At 46.4% G+C, this 16059-nt stretch overlaps 3 protein-coding genes across 4 annotated transcripts; 1 reads left to right on the top strand and 2 right to left on the bottom strand.

The window, feature by feature from the left end:
• Positions 1-51: 51 nt before the first annotated feature.
• On the top strand, positions 52-1052 carry LOC121341452 (leucine-rich repeat-containing protein 14-like; the record flags this gene model as incomplete). Its single annotated transcript, XM_041414944.1, has 1 exon — positions 52-1052. A coding segment is annotated over one exon (565 nt), but the record flags the coding sequence as incomplete, so codon positions are not given.
• An 808-nt stretch (positions 1053-1860) lies between these two features.
• On the bottom strand, positions 1861-8157 carry CUNH8orf82 (chromosome unknown C8orf82 homolog). Of its 2 annotated transcripts, none has more exons than XM_041414942.1 (3): positions 7906-8157; positions 7339-7387; positions 1861-2424 (listed from the first exon to the last, which is right to left on the bottom strand). In XM_041414942.1, exons 1-3 carry the CDS (start codon positions 8020-8022, stop codon positions 1919-1921), a joined length of 672 nt encoding a protein of 223 aa, XP_041270876.1. In that variant the 5' UTR covers positions 8023-8157; the 3' UTR covers positions 1861-1918. The 2 variants fall into 2 exon arrangements, with proteins under 2 accessions (XP_041270876.1, XP_041270877.1); XM_041414943.1 differs by having other exon boundaries at positions 1861-2394; positions 7906-8155.
• Positions 8158-9222: 1065 nt separating this feature from the next.
• LOC121341453 (leucine-rich repeat-containing protein 14-like) lies at positions 9223-15813 on the bottom strand. The gene is made up of 3 exons (XM_041414945.1): positions 15257-15813; positions 13010-13648; positions 9223-11186 (listed from the first exon to the last, which is right to left on the bottom strand). The coding sequence occupies exons 1-3, from the start codon at positions 15547-15549 to the stop codon at positions 10613-10615; spliced, it is 1506 nt and encodes a 501-aa protein (XP_041270879.1). The 5' UTR covers positions 15550-15813; the 3' UTR covers positions 9223-10612.
• Positions 15814-16059: the final 246 nt, after the last annotated feature.

The raw sequence follows: 16059 nt of genomic DNA, 5'->3' as shown, positions 1-16059 counted from the left end.
TCCCCACAGATCCTCCCTCGGGCCTCACCTCTCCCTTTTCCCTCCCACCAGCGACCTCCAGGCTCCGTTGGAAAGCTTGGAATTGGCCTTCTGCTCCCTCGTTCCCGCCGACCTCGCCTTCCTCTCCCAAAGCTTCCATGCTCCGGCCCTCAAAAGGTTGGATCTGAGCGGCCACGACTTCTCCCAAGGCCTCCTGGAGCCGCTGCGGCTGCTCCTGGAGGAAACCTCGGCCTCGCTGCTGCACCTGGATCTCATGGAATGCCGCATGGCCGACTCCCACCTGGACGCGCTGCTGCCCACGCTGCGGCGCTGCTCCCGCCTGCGCTTCCTGGGACTCTACGGCAATTCCCTGTCCACGGCCGCGCTCAAGGATCTGCTCCAGAAAACCTTGGAGCTGCCCGATCTCCACGACCAGCACATAGGGAAGGGGCACCTACGCTACAAGCCGGAGCCGCCGTCGGAATCCGGCTGGAATTTTGAGGAACCCGTGGACGAGGAACTTTTGGCGGCGGTCAACGCTGAGTTTTCCCAAATGTTGGTGAATTCTGGGAGGACCGACCTCGTCTGGACTTCCAACCCCTATGGCCATGGAACCCTGGACTACTTCTCCTTGTGATTTGGGAAAACCCTTGGACAACTTCTCCTTGTGATTTGGGAAAACTCGGAGCCTCCGTCGCGGAAAAGCACCGCCGCCTCCTTCCCAAAATCCGGGCGTTCTCTGCCTCATCCCGGAGCTTTTCCGCCTCATCCCGGTGCTTTTTTCCTTTTATTTTGGTGCTTTTCTGCCTGGTTTTTATATTTTTCCATCCTCAAGTTTTGTGTCTTATTTTAGGATTTTTCCATCCCGATATTTTCCTCCTCATCCCGATATTTTTCCGTCCAATTTTGGTGTTTTCCCACCTCAACCCCAAAGTTTTTCCCGGAACTTTTATTGCCATGTCCGTAGGGAAAAAGCCCTTGAATGCCCTTAATTCACATGGGACATTAATTAATTTTAAAATAAATATTAATTAATTATGGATCATTAATTATTAATAAATAAGCCGCCACCATCCGAATCACCCAAATCCTTAATTCCAAATTCCCAAATGCTTCAATCCAAATCCTTCATCCCAAATCCCAAAACCCTTTATCCTAAATCCTCAATACCAAATCCTCGATCCCAAATCCCCAATTCCTTCATTCCAAATCCCCAAATCCTTCATCCCAAATCCTTGGTCCAAAGTTCCCAAATCCTTCATCCTAAATCCCCAAATCCTTCATCCCAAACCCTTCATCCCAAATCATCAAATCCTTTATCCCAAATCCCCAAACCCTTCATCCCAAATTCCCAAATACTTCATCCCAAATCCTCAAATGCCCCATCCCAAATCCTTCAATCCTTCATCCCAAATTCCCACATCCTTTATCCCAAATCCCCAAATCCTTCATCCCAAATCCCCCATCCCAAATCCTGCATCCCAAACCCTTCATCCCAAACCCCCAAACCCTTCATCCCAAATCCCCAAACCCTTCATCCCAAATTCCCAAACCCTTCATCCCAAATCCCTTCATCCCAAATTCTTCATCCCAAATTCCCAAATCCTGCATCCCAAATTCCCAAATCCTCCATCCCAAATCCCCAAATCCTTCATCCCAAATCCCGACCCCGCAGTGAGCGATCGACAGAGTGACTTCCACTCTTTTTTTTTGGGAATTTCACGGGAAAACCGCGGTGTTCACCTGCCAGGAATTTTGGGATTTTCTGTGAATTTTAGGGATGAGGAAAAAGAAAAGGGGAACTGGGAAGGGGAAATGCTTCCTGAAATTCATTATTTAAATCAAAAATAGAGTCCTTAATTAATTAATGAGTGAACTTAATGAACGAGGGAATTAATTTATTAGGATTTCATTAGGATTTCTCGGGCATTTTAGGCATTTAAGGCGCCGAAATCGCAGCTTCAACCTCCAATCCCGATTTTTCCGCCCGCAGAATTCCCAAAATTTCCCCGGTGAGCCGATACTTCTTCCCTTCCCACCAAAAATGCGTCGGGGGCTTTTCGGGCCCGTCCTCGAATCGAAATTCCGAGCTCAACTCTTCGGCCAACGCCGAACGCACCAAACCGACCCCGCCGACTTTTTCCGGCGCCGGGTGGTAAAGGCGCCCGTTTTCCGGGAACACCGCCAGCATTCCCGGCTGGAAGGGCACGCTCAGCTCGGAGCCGCCCCCGCAGTAGGACAGCAGGGAATTCCCACGGGAGCCGGGCAGGATTTGGGTGAAAACCACGGGAAGGTCGGAGCAGCGAAGGAAATTCCGCTCGCGGCCGCAGCGGGACAGGAACGGGAATTGCGCCCGGTAGCGCCCGCTGCGGTTCCGCTCCAGGCGCCGGAAGAAGAAGGAGAGGAACGCGACGTCTGGGGGGACAGCTGGGGTCAGCGAGGGGACTGGGGGTTGGAGAACGGGGGATTTGGGGGTTTTTTGGGGGTTTTTGGGGATTTTGGTGGTTTTTTGGGCTTTTTTTGCGGGTTTTTAGACGGATTTTGGCGGCTTTTTTGGGGTTATCGTGGAGATTTTTGATGGATTTCTGGTGGTTTTTGGGTGTTTTCAGTGTTTTTTGGAGGTTTTTTTGGGTGTTTTCAGTGTTTTTTGGGGGTTTTTGGGATGTTTTCAGTGTTTTTTGGAGTTTTTTGGGGTGTTTTCAGTGTTTTTTTGGGTTTTTTTTGGTCATTCCTGAGGTGGTTTTTGGGTTTTTTCTGGTCATATTTAAGGTTTCTGAGGTGGTTTTTGTGGTGGTTTTGTAGGGTTTTTTGGGGATTTTTGGGCTTTTTTTTGCGGGATTTTAGAAGGATTTTGGTGTCTTTTTTGGGGTTATCGTGGAGATTTTTGATGGTTTTCTGCTGGTTTTTTGGGGTGTTTTCAGTGTTTTTTGGGGTTTTTTTGGGGTGTTTTCAGTGTTTTTTTGGGTTTTTTTGGGTGTTTCCAGTGTTTTTTGGGGTTTTTTTTGGTCATTCTTGACGTGGTTTTTGGGTTTTTTCCGGTCTTATTTGAGGTTTCTGAGGTGGTTTTTGTGGTGGTTTGTAGGGTTTTTTGGGGATTTTTGGTGGTTTTTTGGGCTTTTTTTGTGGGTTATTAGACGGATTTTGGCAGCTTTTTTGGGGTTATCGTGGAGATTTTTGATGGTTTTCTGGTGGTTTTTTTGGGTGTTTTCAGTGTTTTTTTGGGGGTTTTGAGGTGTTTTCTGTGTTTTTTGGGGGTTTTTGGGGTGTTTTCAGTGTTTTTTGGGTGTTTTTTTGGGTGTTTTCAGTGTTTTTTGGGTGTTTTTTTGTGTGTTTTCAGTGCTTTTTGGGCTTTTTTGGGTGTTTTCAGTGTTTTTTGGGGTTTTTTTTGGTCATTCTTGAGGTGGTTTTTGGTTTTTTTCTGGTCTTATTTGAGGTTTTTGAGGTGGTTTTTGTGGTGGTTTTGTAGGGATTTTTGGGGATTTTTGGGGTTTTTGGTGTTTTTCTTGGGTGTTTTCAGTGTTTTTTGGGGTTTTTTTGGGTGTTTTCAGTGTTTTTTGGGGTTTTTTTGGGTGTTTTCAGTGTTTTTTGGGGTTTTTTTGGGTGTTTTCAGTGTTTTTTGGGGTTTTTTTGGGTGTTTTCAGTGTTTTTTGGGGTTTTTTTGGGTGTTTTCAGTGTTTTTTGGGGTTTTTTTGGTCATTCTTGAGGCGGTTTTTGGGTTTTTTCCGGTCTCATTTGAGGTTTCTGAGGTGGTTTTTGTGGTGCTTTTGTAGGGTTTTTTGGGGATTTTTGGGGTTTTTGGGGGTTTTTTGGGCTTTTTTTGCGGGTTTTTAGACGGATTTTGGCGGCTTTTTTGGGGTTTTCGTGGAGATTTTTGATGTATTTCTGGTGGTTTTTTGGGTGTTTTCAGTGTTTTTTGGGGTTTTTTGGGCTGTTTTCAGTGTTTTTTGGGGGGTTTTTTTGGGTGTTTTCAGTGTTTTTGGGGTTTTCTTTTGTCGCTCTTGAGGCGGTTTTTGGGTTTTTTCCGGTCTTATTTGAGGTTTCTGAGGTGGTTTTTGTGGTGCTTTTGTAGGGTTTTTTGGGGGTTTTTGGTGGTTTTTTGGGCTTTTTTTGTGGGTTTTTAGACGGATTTTGGCGGCTTTTTTGGGGTTTTCGTGGAGATTTTTGATGGATTTCTGGGGTTTTTTTGGGTGTTTTCAGTGTTTTTTTGGGGGTTTTTGGGGTGTTTTCAGTGTTTTTTTTGGTTTTTTTTGGTCATTCTTGAGGCGGTTTTTGGATTTTTTCCGGTTTTATTTGAGGTTTCTGAGGTGGTTTTTGTGGTGCTTTTGTAGGGTTTTTTAGGGCTTTTTGGGCTTTTTTTGCGGGTTTTTAGACGGATTTTGGCGGCTTTTTCGGGGTTTTCGTGGAGATTTTTGATGGTTTCTGGGGTTTTTTTTGGTGTTTTCAGTGTTTTTTGGGGTTTTTTTGGGTGTTTTCAGTGTTTTTTGGGGTTTTTTTGGGTGTTTTCAGTGTTTTTTGGGGTTTTTTTGGGTGTTTTCAGTGTTTTTTGGGGTTTTTTGGGGGGTTTTTTTGGGTATTTTCAGTGTTTTTTGGGGTTTTTTGGGGGGTTTTTTTGGGTATTTTCAGTGTTTTTTGGGGTTTTTTGGGGGTTTTTTTTGGGTATTTTCAGTGTTTTTTGGGGTTTTTTGGGGGTTTTTTTTGGGTATTTTCAGTGTTTTTTGGGGTTTTTTGGGTGTTTTCAGTGTTTTTTGGGGTGTTTTCAGTGTTTTTTGGGCTGTTTTCAGTGTTTTTTGGGGGGTTTTTTTGGGTGTTTTCAGTGTTTTTGGGGTTTTCTTTTGTCGCTCTTGAGGCGGTTTTTGGGTTTTTTCCAGTCTTATTTGAGGTTTCTGAGGTGGTTTTTGTGGTGGTTTCGTGGGGTTTTTTGGGGTTTTTCTGGCCGTTATTTTGGCGTTTCCAGAGTTTTTTTGGGGTTCTGCAGGGGCTTTTTGAGGTTTTTACTGAGCTTTTTATGAAGGACTTTTGGTGGTTTCTTGGGGTTCTTTTGGGGTTTTCGCGTGGTTTTCAGTGTTTTTTTGAGGTGATTTTGATGTTTTTTTTGCAGTATTTTTGGGTTTCTTCATGGTGGTTTCTGGGGGTATTTCATGGTGGTTTTTTTGGCTTTTTTGGGGTTTTTTTCAGTGTTTTTGTGGGGTTTTTTTGGTGGTTTTGTGGTCGTTTATGGGGTTTTCTTGTTGGTTTTTCAGGGATTTTTTTGGGGATTTTCTGGTAGATTTCTGGTGTTTTTTTTGGTTTCTCCCGTGATTTCTAGGAAATTTTTGATGGTTTTTGGGGTAGTTTTGGTGGTTTTTTTGGTGTTTTTTTTGGGTTTTGGATGGATTTGCCATTTTTTCAGGTTTCCGTGGAGATTTTTGAGGTGCTTTTGGATTTTTTTTGTGGTTTGTTTTTCATTTGTTAAGGGTTTGTGTGGAGTTTTTTAGAGTTTTTTTGGGTTGTTTTCCCGTTTTTTGGGGTTTTTCCAGTGGTATTTTGGGGTTTCTTTGGGGGTTTTCGTTGATTTTTTGGGGTTTTTTTTGGTGGTTTTTTAATGGGTTTTTCCATAGATTTTTTTTGGGTTTTTGTGGAGATTTTTTGGGCTTTTTCGGGGTGTTTCCTCTTTTTTTTCCATTCTTTTTTGGGATTTTCCTTGACGGTTTTTGTGGCGGTTTTGTCGGATTTTTGGCAGGTTTTGGATGGTTTTTTGCCATTTTTTTGGGATTTTCGTGGAGATTTTTTGGGGTGTTTTTGGTGGTTTTTATGGACCTTCTTCAGTGATTTTTGGGTTGTTTTCCAGGATTTTTTGGGTGTTTTTTGGGGTTTTTCCCGTGATCTTTTGGGGATTTTTTTTAGGGTTTTTGGGTTTTTTTTGGGTGGCTTGTGCTGATTTTTTCCAGTGATTTTTGGAGTTTTTTGGAAGTTTTTATGGAGTTTCTTTTGGGGCTTACTGGGATTTTTTGGGGGGTTTTTGTGGCAGTTTTGAGGCTTTTTCCCCAAGTATTTTTGGGTTTTTTTCTGGTGATTTTGGGGTTATTTTCCAGTTTCTTTCAGGTTTTTCAAGTGGTATTTTGAGGTTTCTTTGTGCTTTTCCCAGTGTCTTTTTGGGGTCTTTTGAGGAATTTTTTTAGGGTTTTGTGGTGGATTTTAGGGTTTTTTCCAGGGTCTTTTTTGGAGGGTTTTCTGGTTACTTTTTGGGGTTTTCCAGTGCTTTTTTTGGTGAATTTTGGTCTTTTTTTTGGCTCTTCTTGAGGGGTTTTTCGTGGTTTTTAGATTTTTTTTGGTGATATTTTTAGGTTTTTTTTTTTCAGGTTTTTATGGGGTTTTCCTGTGGTTCTTTTTGGATTTTTGGTGGTTTTTGTGGAGTTCCTTTCATTACTTTTTTTTTGGGGTTTTTTTTGATGTTTTTGTGGAGTTTTTGTGGCACTTTCTGGAGGTTTCCCAATAATTCTTTTGGTGTATTTTGGGGCTTTTTTGGGGTTTTTTTGGGTTTTTTTCAGTTTCTTTGGGTGTTTTTTGGGGGTTTCTGCCACTGGTTTTTTGGGGTTTCTTTGGGATTTCTTCCAGGTCTTTTTGGGAGTATTTTGGGGTTTTTTTTTTTGGTGGCTTCCAGGAATTTTTTTGAGTTTTTTGGGAGGGTTTTTTTTGAGATTTGTGGTGGGTTTTTTGATGGTTTCTGGGAGTTTTTTGGGCTTTTTTGGGGTTTTTTTTTTAGTGGCATTTTGGGCTTTTTCCAATGTTTTTATGGTGTTTTTTTTGAGTTTTCTTGGTGATTTTTGTGGAGATTTTTTGGGTTTTTTCCAGTGGTTTTTTTTTTTTTTTTGGTTGTTTTTTTTTTTTTTTTTGTTGTTTTTTCAGTTTTTTTGGGGTATTTTTGATGTTTTTCTTCGAGGTTTTTTTGCTGTGCATTTCTGCACTTTTTTGAAATTTTAATTTTGTTTTTTTGGGGGTTTTTGTGGAGGTTTTGGGGTTTGTTTTGGGTTTCTTTGGTCGTTTTTCTGACACTTTTCTGCTGTTTTTTTTTTAAGTTTCAAACTGATTTCTTAATTAACTACTTAGGGGATTTCTTAATTAATTTGGGATTTAATAATTAGAGAATTTAACATCTAAGGAAATGATTAATTAATCAGGGAACGATTAATTAATGAGATATTAATATGCAAATTAGGAGCTCCCACTTTTCCCACCCCTTCCCAAGGCTCAACCCCCCCCCTCCAAATTAAGGATTAAATCCTAATTAAGGCTCCAATCCCCATTAATAACCAACTCCTAATCAATATTCGGCTCCCAATTAACAAGAGGAATAATTAATTAGGTTAATTAGGGCGGTACCTTTGAAGCAGGTGACGAAGTTCTTGACTTTGGTGTCGTCCAGGAAAAGCTGCAGAAAAACCGGGAAAAAGCCTCAAAACGCCCGAGTTTTTCCCCAAAAAACCCGGGATTTTTCCCTGGGATGGCTTTGGGATCGCTCCTGGATCCTTTCGGGGTTTTTTTAGGGGGATCCAGCTGGGATTTGCCCGGGATTTTTGGGGATTTTTTTGGGATCTCCTCTGAGTCCATGGAAAGGTTTTTTGGGTTTCCTTTGGAATCTGAGCTTGGAAATTCCTTCGGAATTTGGGGTTTGTCTGGGATCTGGCCAGGATCCATCTGGGATGTGTTTGGGATTTATCTGAGTTTAATCCGGGATTAACCCGGGTTTATTTCGGAATTATTTCGGGATCTGACCGGGATCCTCCCGGCTTTTTTATCTGGGATCCATCTTTGACCCACCCGGATCCTCCTTGCGATTTTTTCGGGATCTGCCCAGAATTCAGGCGGGATCCATTCCCCAGAACCCCCTCCCGACCCTCCAACCCCCATCGATCCCTTATCGATCCCTTATCGATCCCCCCCCCTCACCTGCCCCTGGTGATCTACGTAATAAAAATACTCGCGGATTCCAGGCCCCGGCCGCTGCCCCTGCTGGTACCGGAGCCCCGGGCGCGAGCAGAGCCGCAGCACCGCCCCCGCCCTCATCGCGACAGCGACCGGCGACCCCCGACACGGCCGGGCCGCCTCCCTGTCGCGACAGACGACAGCGACGGCCGCGCCACCGGCGCCACCCGGAAGCGGCCGCCTGGGGGACCGCAATGCGCGGGCACCTCCCGTGGTGCCGCGCTGAAAAGGTTCCGGCGGGAAGCGGAAGTGCAAAGAGAAGGGCCGGGTGGGGTCCCGCTGCTATAGGGGACGCTATAGATCTCCAGATCCTATAGAGTTCATTTAAAATCCCCCAGACTTTCTCTATAGGGGTTCAGAGGGCTATAGAGCCTCAGCGACACCATAAAAATCGGCTATAGGCCCTTCCTGGCGCTGCGCGCCCTCATAGATGCCCTATAGCTGCGCCTCCCCCTCAGCTTCCCGCCATTTTCCCCTCAGGGCCCTCAGGGCCCCACAGGCGCCGGGAAAAGCTCCGGGATGAGGGCAAAAGTTGGAAAATGAGGCGGAAAAATCTTGGGATGAGGGAAAAAGTACCGGGATGAGGTAGAAAACCAACTGGGATGGGGTGGAGAAATAGCGGGATGAGGGGAAAAGTGGAAAATGAGGGGGGAAACGTGGAAAATGTTCGGGGAAAACAACAAAATGAGGCGGGGAAATATCGGGATGAAGGGGGAAAACACTGGGATGAGGGGAAAACCACTGAAATATGGGGGAAAATACAAAATTTAGGTGAAAAAAAACCAAAAAAAACCAAAAAAAAACCACACCAAAAACAAAAAAAAAAGGGGGGGGAACCCACCAGGATGAGGGGGGTAAATATTGGGATAAGGTAAAAAACCCCCCAAATTTAGGTGCAAAAAATCAAAATAAAGGAGAAAAACATTGGGATGAGGGGGAAAATACCAAAATGAGTGGAAAAGCAGCAAAATGAGGCAGAAACCGGAGAAATGAGGTGGAAAACCACTGGGCTGAGGGAGGAAAATACAAAAATGAGGCTGAAAACCACAAGGATGAGGGGAAAAACTGGGAAAAGGTGAAAAAATATTGGGGGAAAGTGGAAAAATGGGAAAAACCCATCAAAATGAGGTTCAGTAAAACGTGTATAACGTGAAAAAAAATCTGGGATGAGGTGGAAAACCAGAAAAATGAGGTGGAAATGAAGGAAATAATGGAGGATTCTTGGATCAGCATAAAGATCAGGAGAGATCCCTCAGGAAATCCCATCCGGGAACGACAAACTCGGGATCTGGGATAGGATGAGTTTATTTCCAATGGAATCAGAGCAGGATAACAAGACCCCAAATCCAACCTTTCCCTCCCCCAATTCCCTCGTTCCCGGCTTTCCCTCAATCCCTCCAGCAGCGCTGGAGGCCATCCCAGGAGAGTTTTCCATGGATTTCTCCAAGGTGAATCCATCCCACAGCGAGTTTTCCATGGATTTTTCAGCTATGGGAAAGTTTTCCATGGATTTCTCCAAGGTGAATCCATCCCACAGCGAGTTTTCCATGGATTTTTCAGCTATGGGAAAGTTTTCCATGGATTTCTCCAAGGTGAATCCATCCCACAGCGAGTTTTCCATGGATTTTTCAGCTATGGGAAAGTTTTCCATGGATTTCTCCAAGGTGAATCCATCCCACAGTGAGTTTTCCATGGATTTCTCCAAGGTGAATCCATCCCACAGCGAGTTTTCCATGGATTTTTCAGCTATGGGAAAGTTTTCCATGGATTTCTCCGCGAATCCATCCCAAGGTAAGTTTTCCATGCATTTTCTAACGCGAATCCATCCCACGGCAAGAGTTTTCCACGGATTTCTCCAACGCGTCGCTCCCACGGAAGACAATTCTTCATGGATTTTTCCAAGGGGTCAATCCTTCAGGAATATCCTGCTCCAAAGGTTTTTTTCCTCCATGGGATTCCTCTCAGGAATCTGCTCCTTTTTCCACGGATCCGCAGATCCCTGCCAAGATCCAGCTCCAGGATGAGCTTCCCATTGGATGCGCCACGGAATTTTGGGAATTTCCACTCCAGCACCATGCAATCATCTCCAGAGTTGTTCCTTTGCAAAATTCCCACTCTGGAATTCCATCTGTGCCTGGATTGGTTTCTTCCGACTTAATTCTTACTCCAGAGGCACCACCGCCGTTCTCGACGGGATCGGTCGAACATGGGAGAAGCTTCCGGAAACTTCCCATGGAATCCAGCCCTGGAGCCTCCCGGAATTTGGCCATGCAAAGCCAATCCTGATGAAAAAACACCGGGATGGGCTGGAAAAAGCATGAAATGGGAGGAAAAACACTGGGATGAGGCGGAAAAATATTGAAATGGGAGGAAAAATACCGGGATGAGGTGGAAAAATGCCGGGATGAGGGGAAAACTATTGGGATGGGGAGGAACAAACTCAAACTGTGGCAGAAAAGCTACAAAATCAGGGGAAAAACTTGGGACGGGTAGGAAAAAAAGCGGGATGAGCTGGAAAAATACTGAGAACAGGTGGAAAAGCACCGAAATAAAGGGAAAAAAAACCACTGGAATGAGGCGGAAAAGCACCGGGATGAGGCAGAGAACGCCCAGATTTTGGGAAGAAGGCGGCGGCGCTTTTCCGCAATGGAGGCTCCAAGCTTTTGCCAAATCACAAGGAGAAGTAGTCCAGGGTTCCGTGGCCGTAGGGATTGTAAGTCCAGACGAGGTCGGTTCTCCCAGAATTCGCCAGCAGCTGGGAAATCTCCGCGGTGGCCGCCGCCAAACGTTCGCCATCCATGGGCTCCTCGTAAATCCGTCGGGATCCCGGGACTCGGCGCGGAGGCTCTGGCTTGTAGCAATCCACGGGGAAGGGATACACGACCAGGTGGAGATCGGGCAGCTCCAAGGTTTTCTGGAGCAGATCCTTGAGCGCGGCCGTGGACAGGGAATTGCCGTAGAGTCCCAGGAAGCGCAGGCGGGAGCAGCGCCGCAGCGTGGGCAGCAGCGCGTCCAGGTGGGAGTCGGCCATGCGGCATTCCATGAGATCCAGGTGCAGCAGCGAGGCCGAGGTTTCCTCCAGGAGCAGCCGCAGCGGCTCCAGGAGGCCTTGGGAGAAGTCGTGGCCGCTCAGATCCAACCTTTTGAGGGCCGGAGCGTGGAAGCTTTGGGAGAGGAAGGCGAGGTCGGCGGGAACGAGGGAGCAGAAGGCCAATTCCAAGCTTTCCAACGGAGCCTGGAGGTCGCTGGCGGGAGGGAAAAGGGAGAGGTGAGGCCCGAGGGAGGATTTGTTGGGATTTGTGGGGGAAATGTGGGGAATGAGAGCTGGGATTGCATCCATGGGATTGTGGGATGGCTGAGGTTGGGAAAGGTCTCCAAGAATGTCAAAGTCAAGGTTTGAGAATCATGGAATTATGGGATCATGGCGTCATGGAATTGTGGAATCCAATAGTGGAATTATGGAGTGGCTGAGGTTGGCAAAGGTCTCCAAGACCATCAAGTTCAAGGATTGAAAGTCATGGAATTATGGGATCACGGAGCCATGGAATTGTGGAAGGAGTTGGGAAAGAGCTCCAAGATCATCAAGTTGGACCTCTGAAAATCCCGGGATTTTGGAATTATGGGATCATGGAATTACTCATGTTGGGAAAGGTCTCCAAGAACATCAAGTTTGACAGGTGAGGAGCGTGGGACCAAGGAGTTATGGAATTATGGATCCATGAGACTATGGGGTCATGGAGTGGTGTGGTCATGGAATCGTGGAATTACGGAATGGCTGAGACTGGGGGAAATCTCCAGGAACATCAAGTTCAAGCTTTGAAACTCATGGAATTAGGGAATGATGGGATCATGGAATTGTGGAATCAAATAATGGAGTTATGGAATTGCTGAGGTTGGGGAAGACTCCAAGAACATCAAGTCTGATGTTAGAGGAACATGCAATTATGGGATGAAGGAATCATGGAATTTGGGAATCATAGGTCATGGAATTATGGAATGACTGATGTTGGGAAAGATCTCCAAAACCATCAAGTTTGACCTCTGAAAATCCTGGGATTACGGGATCATGGAGCCAAGGAATTGTGGAAGTGAAATAACGGGATCATGGAGTCCTGGAATTATGGAGTTACAGAATTACAAATCATAGAGTTATGAGGTCATGGAGCCATTGAGTTGGAAAAGGCTTTGAGATCATCAAGTCCAACCTTTGGGAATTCTGGAATCAAGGGATTATGGGATCATGGAGGTACAAAATCATAGAGTTATGGAATGATGGAGTCATGGACTATTGGGATAATGGGATCAAGGGAACATGAAATAGTGAAGGTTGGAAAAGATCTCCAAGACCATCGAGCCCAAAACTTGGGAATCATGGAAAAAGGAATTACAGGATCATGAAATTACGGGATGATGGAATCATTGAATCACAAGATCATGGGAACATTGAGATAAAGAAATCTTGGAATCAATGGATCATTCAGGTTGGATAAGATCCTCAAGACCATCGAGCCCAACCTTTAGGAATCCTGAAATTAAGGAATTATGGGATCTTGAATTTATGGGATGATGGAATCGTTGAATCATAAGATGTTGGGATGATGGGATCATGGGAATGTTGGGATAATGAAATCTTGGAATTATGGGATCACTGAGAGTTGGAAAACACTTCCAAGATTGTCAAGTTTGGCCTTTGAGAATTCTGGGATCATGGAATTCTGGGATCACGGAATCACTGAGTCATGAACTATTGGGATAACAGAATCATGGGAACATGGGAATATTGGGATAATGAAATAATGGAATCAAGGGATCGTTAAGATTGGGGAAGACCTCCAAGACCATCGAGACCAACCTTTGGGAATCCTGGAACAAAGGAATGATGGGACAATAGAATCACTGAGTCATGAGCTATTATTGGGATAACGGAATCATGGGAACATCAGGATAATGAAATCCTGGAACCACAGGATCACTCAGGCTGGAAAAGACCCCCAAGACCCCCAACCCTTGGAATCCCCCCGGGAGCACGGGAAGGTCCCGGCCAGGCCCCGCTCCGTGGAGAACTCACCAGAGGATCTGGCGCAGATTCCCGGAGAGCCGGGAGGATCCCAGGTTGAGCTCGCGGAGGCTGGGCAGCATTCCCAGCTGCCCGGCCAGGCACCGGATTCCGATGGCCGATTCCGGCGTCGGGCGCCGCACGTCCACGTTGCTGTACTGGAGCTTGAGGCTGCGCAGCTCCGGGAAGCGCGAGAGGTGCGGCAGGATCACCGAGAGCCCGGTCAATCCCAAATTCCGGAAGCGCAGATCCACCCTCCGGACGCAGGAGGGATCCAGAGTTTCCAGCAGGCTCACGATTCCGGCCAGGGAGAGCTTTTCCGCTTGGAATTCGCGGCACTTGAGGCGCAGCGGGCTGGCGGCTCCGGTCTGGAGCGCGTCGCGCAGGATCCCGTAGGACGTTCCGTTGACGAACAGGTCGGCGTGGACGTCCACGCCCGGGGGCTGCGGAGCGGCCGCGGCCGTGGCGGCTCCGGAGCGGCCTTTGTGCCGCTTGGATCCGCGCCTCTGGAATTCCCGCTGGTGCTTGGACACCTCCACGCACGCCTTGGCCAAAGCCACCGTGCCGGACCAGACGCTCATCCCGTCCGGAGCGCGGCCGGATGCGGAATCCGGGAGTCCGGTCAGGTCCAGCAGGCGTAGGCGGCACCCGCTGGGAAAAACGGGAAAAAAACATCAAAAACGGGAGGAAAGAAACCTTTAAAAATCGGAAGGAAACCATCAAATCCAGGAGGAAACCATTAAAAATGGCAAGGAACCATCAAAAATAGGAGGAAGCAAGATGAGAAGAAACCATCAAAAACAGGAAGATACCATCAAAAATGGGAAGGAACCGTCAAGACAGGAACCATCTAAAATGGCAAGAAAGCATCAAAAACAAGAAGAAACCATGAAAAATGGATAGAAACCCTCAAAAATGGGAAGGAAACAGCAAACACAAGAAATAACCGTCAAAAATGGGAGGAAACCATCAAAACCAGGAGGAAACCATCAAAAATGGGAAGGAACCATCTAAAATGGCAAGAAACCATCAAAAAGGGAAGGAAACAATCAGAAACAGGAAGGAAACCATCAAAAATGGGTAGAAACCCTCAAAAACAGGAAGGAGACATCAAATGCAAGAAAAAAAACATCAAAACTAAAAAGAAACCATTAAAAACTGGAGGTAACCATGAGAAATGGGAAGAAACCATCACAACCAAGGAGGAACCATCAAAAACCATCAAAAACAAGAAGAAGCCATCACAAACGGAAGGAAACCATCAAAAATGGGCAGAAACCTTCAAAAGTGGGAAGGAACCATCAAACATGGGAAGAAACCATCAAACATGGGCAGAAACCATCAAAATAGGGAAGGAACCATCAACAATGGTTCAAAATGGGAAGGAGCCATCAAAAACTGGTAGGAACCATCAAAAACAGGAAGAAACCACCAAAAACAGGATGGAATCATCAAAACAAAGAAGGAACCATGAAAAAGAGGAACCATCAAGAACAAGGAAAAGCTATCAAAAATGGCGAGGAACTATCAAAAATGTGAGGAAACCATCAAAAATTGGATGGAACTGTCACAGAAGGAACCATCAAAAATGGCAAGAAAGCATCTAAAAATGGGAAGAAACTATCAAAAACGAGAAGGAACCATCAAAGATAGAAACTATCAAATACAAGAAGAAACCATCAAATCCAAAAAGAAACGATGAAAAACGGGAGGAAACCATCAAAAATGGGAGGAAACCATCAGAAAGAAAAAGAAACCATGAAAAACTGGAGGAACCTATCAAAAACAGGAAGAAAAGATCAAAAATGGGAGGGAACCATCAAAACCAAGAAGAAACCATCAAGGAAGGAACCATCTAAAATGGCAAGAAAGCATCAAAAATGAGAAGGAACTATGAAAAACAAGAAGAAGCCATGAAAAATGGGAGGAAACCATCAAAACCAGGATGGAACTGTCAAGGAAGGAACCATCAAAAGTGGCAAGAAAGCATCAAAAATGGGAAGGAACCATGAAAAACAAAAAGAAACCGTGAAGTACAGGAGGAAACCATCAAAAAGCGGGAGGAAAGAAACCATCAAAAATGGGAAGGAATCATCAAAAGTAGGAGGAAACCATAAAAAACTGGCAGAAACCATCAAAGACAAGAAGAAACCATCACCATCAAGAAGCAAAGAATCAAAACCGAGAAGGAACCACGAGAACGGATGGAGGAAACGAGGAACGGAGGCGGCGAGCACGCCGCGCTCCCCCAGAACCCACCTGGCGTCGTGTCCGGGCTCTTCCAGCTGCCGCCGGAGCTGCGCCACCACGGCCAGGATGACGGCCTGGACGCAGAGCTTGCAGGGATGGTCCCGGAGCAGCTCCCGGCGCCCCACGAGCCGCTGGAAGTTGAGCACCGGGAAAGGCCAAGCGGCCACCAAATCCCGCAGGACCAGGGGTCTCCCGTCCAGGAACGCCGCTTGGAAGAGGACGGGCTGGAGATCGGCGGGAAGGGCGGGGAGAGGGCGGTGGGCGACGATGCGGCGGGCGCAGAGGAAGAGGAGGGAATCCATGGAGTTTTGGTGGGGCTGTGGGGATTTAGGGAACTTTTGGATGGTGGAGAAGCAAAAAATCCACAAATGTGAGGGTACCGTGAAGAAAAGTCGGGATATTGGGTGGGCTGTGGGGATTTGGGGAGCTTTTGGATGGTGGAGAAGCAAAAAATCCACAAATCTGAAGATATCCCGAAGCCGGGACAAGATGGCGGCGGTTGTGAGGGGACCCCTCAGCGCCGCTCCCCAAAACGGGGGTCCCGGAGTGCCCCAACCCAACTGGGACACCCCTTTTAGGGTGTCCCTGGGGTTTACCCCTCCCGGGGAATCTGGAAATTCCCACAGGGATCCCAAATTCCACCCTCCGGGGATCTGGAAATTCCCACAGGGATCCCCAAATTATTGCAAAGTGCCCTCAGGGATCCTCCAAAAGCGGCGCCGCCGTGCCCCGCAACATGGCGCCCCCCGGTCACTGCCTGCCTGCCCCCTGCCCGTACGGAACCTTCACTTCCGTGTCTGCGCATTGTGGTA

Source organism: Onychostruthus taczanowskii, unplaced genomic scaffold (genome assembly GCF_017590055.1).
Source record: "Onychostruthus taczanowskii isolate IOZ18803 unplaced genomic scaffold, ASM1759005v1 scaffold481, whole genome shotgun sequence".
Lineage (NCBI taxonomy): Eukaryota > Metazoa > Chordata > Aves > Passeriformes > Passeridae > Onychostruthus > Onychostruthus taczanowskii.
The sequence above is the reverse complement of the archived record's forward strand: the minus strand, read 5'-3'. Positions and strand labels throughout refer to the sequence as shown.

Excerpts from the sequence above, each read along its gene's own strand:
- CUNH8orf82 (XM_041414942.1), bottom strand. The coding sequence starts at position 8,022 with ATGAGGGCGGGGGCGGTGCTGCGGCTCTGCTCGCGCCCGGGGCTCCGG. Across the intron at positions 7,388-7,905 it reads ACGTAGATCACCAGGGGCAG|CTTTTCCTGGACGACACCAA; the intron begins GTGAGGGGGGGG and ends GTTTTTCTGCAG. Across the intron at positions 2,425-7,338 it reads CTTCGTCACCTGCTTCAAAG|TCCCCTCGCTGACCCCAGCT; the intron begins GTACCGCCCTAA and ends TCCAACCCCCAG.
- LOC121341453 (XM_041414945.1), bottom strand. The coding sequence starts at position 15,549 with ATGGATTCCCTCCTCTTCCTCTGCGCCCGCCGCATCGTCGCCCACCGC. Across the intron at positions 13,649-15,256 it reads GAGCCCGGACACGACGCCAG|CGGGTGCCGCCTACGCCTGC; the intron begins GTGGGTTCTGGG and ends CGTTTTTCCCAG. Across the intron at positions 11,187-13,009 it reads AATCTGCGCCAGATCCTCTG|CGACCTCCAGGCTCCGTTGG; the intron begins GTGAGTTCTCCA and ends CCCTCCCGCCAG.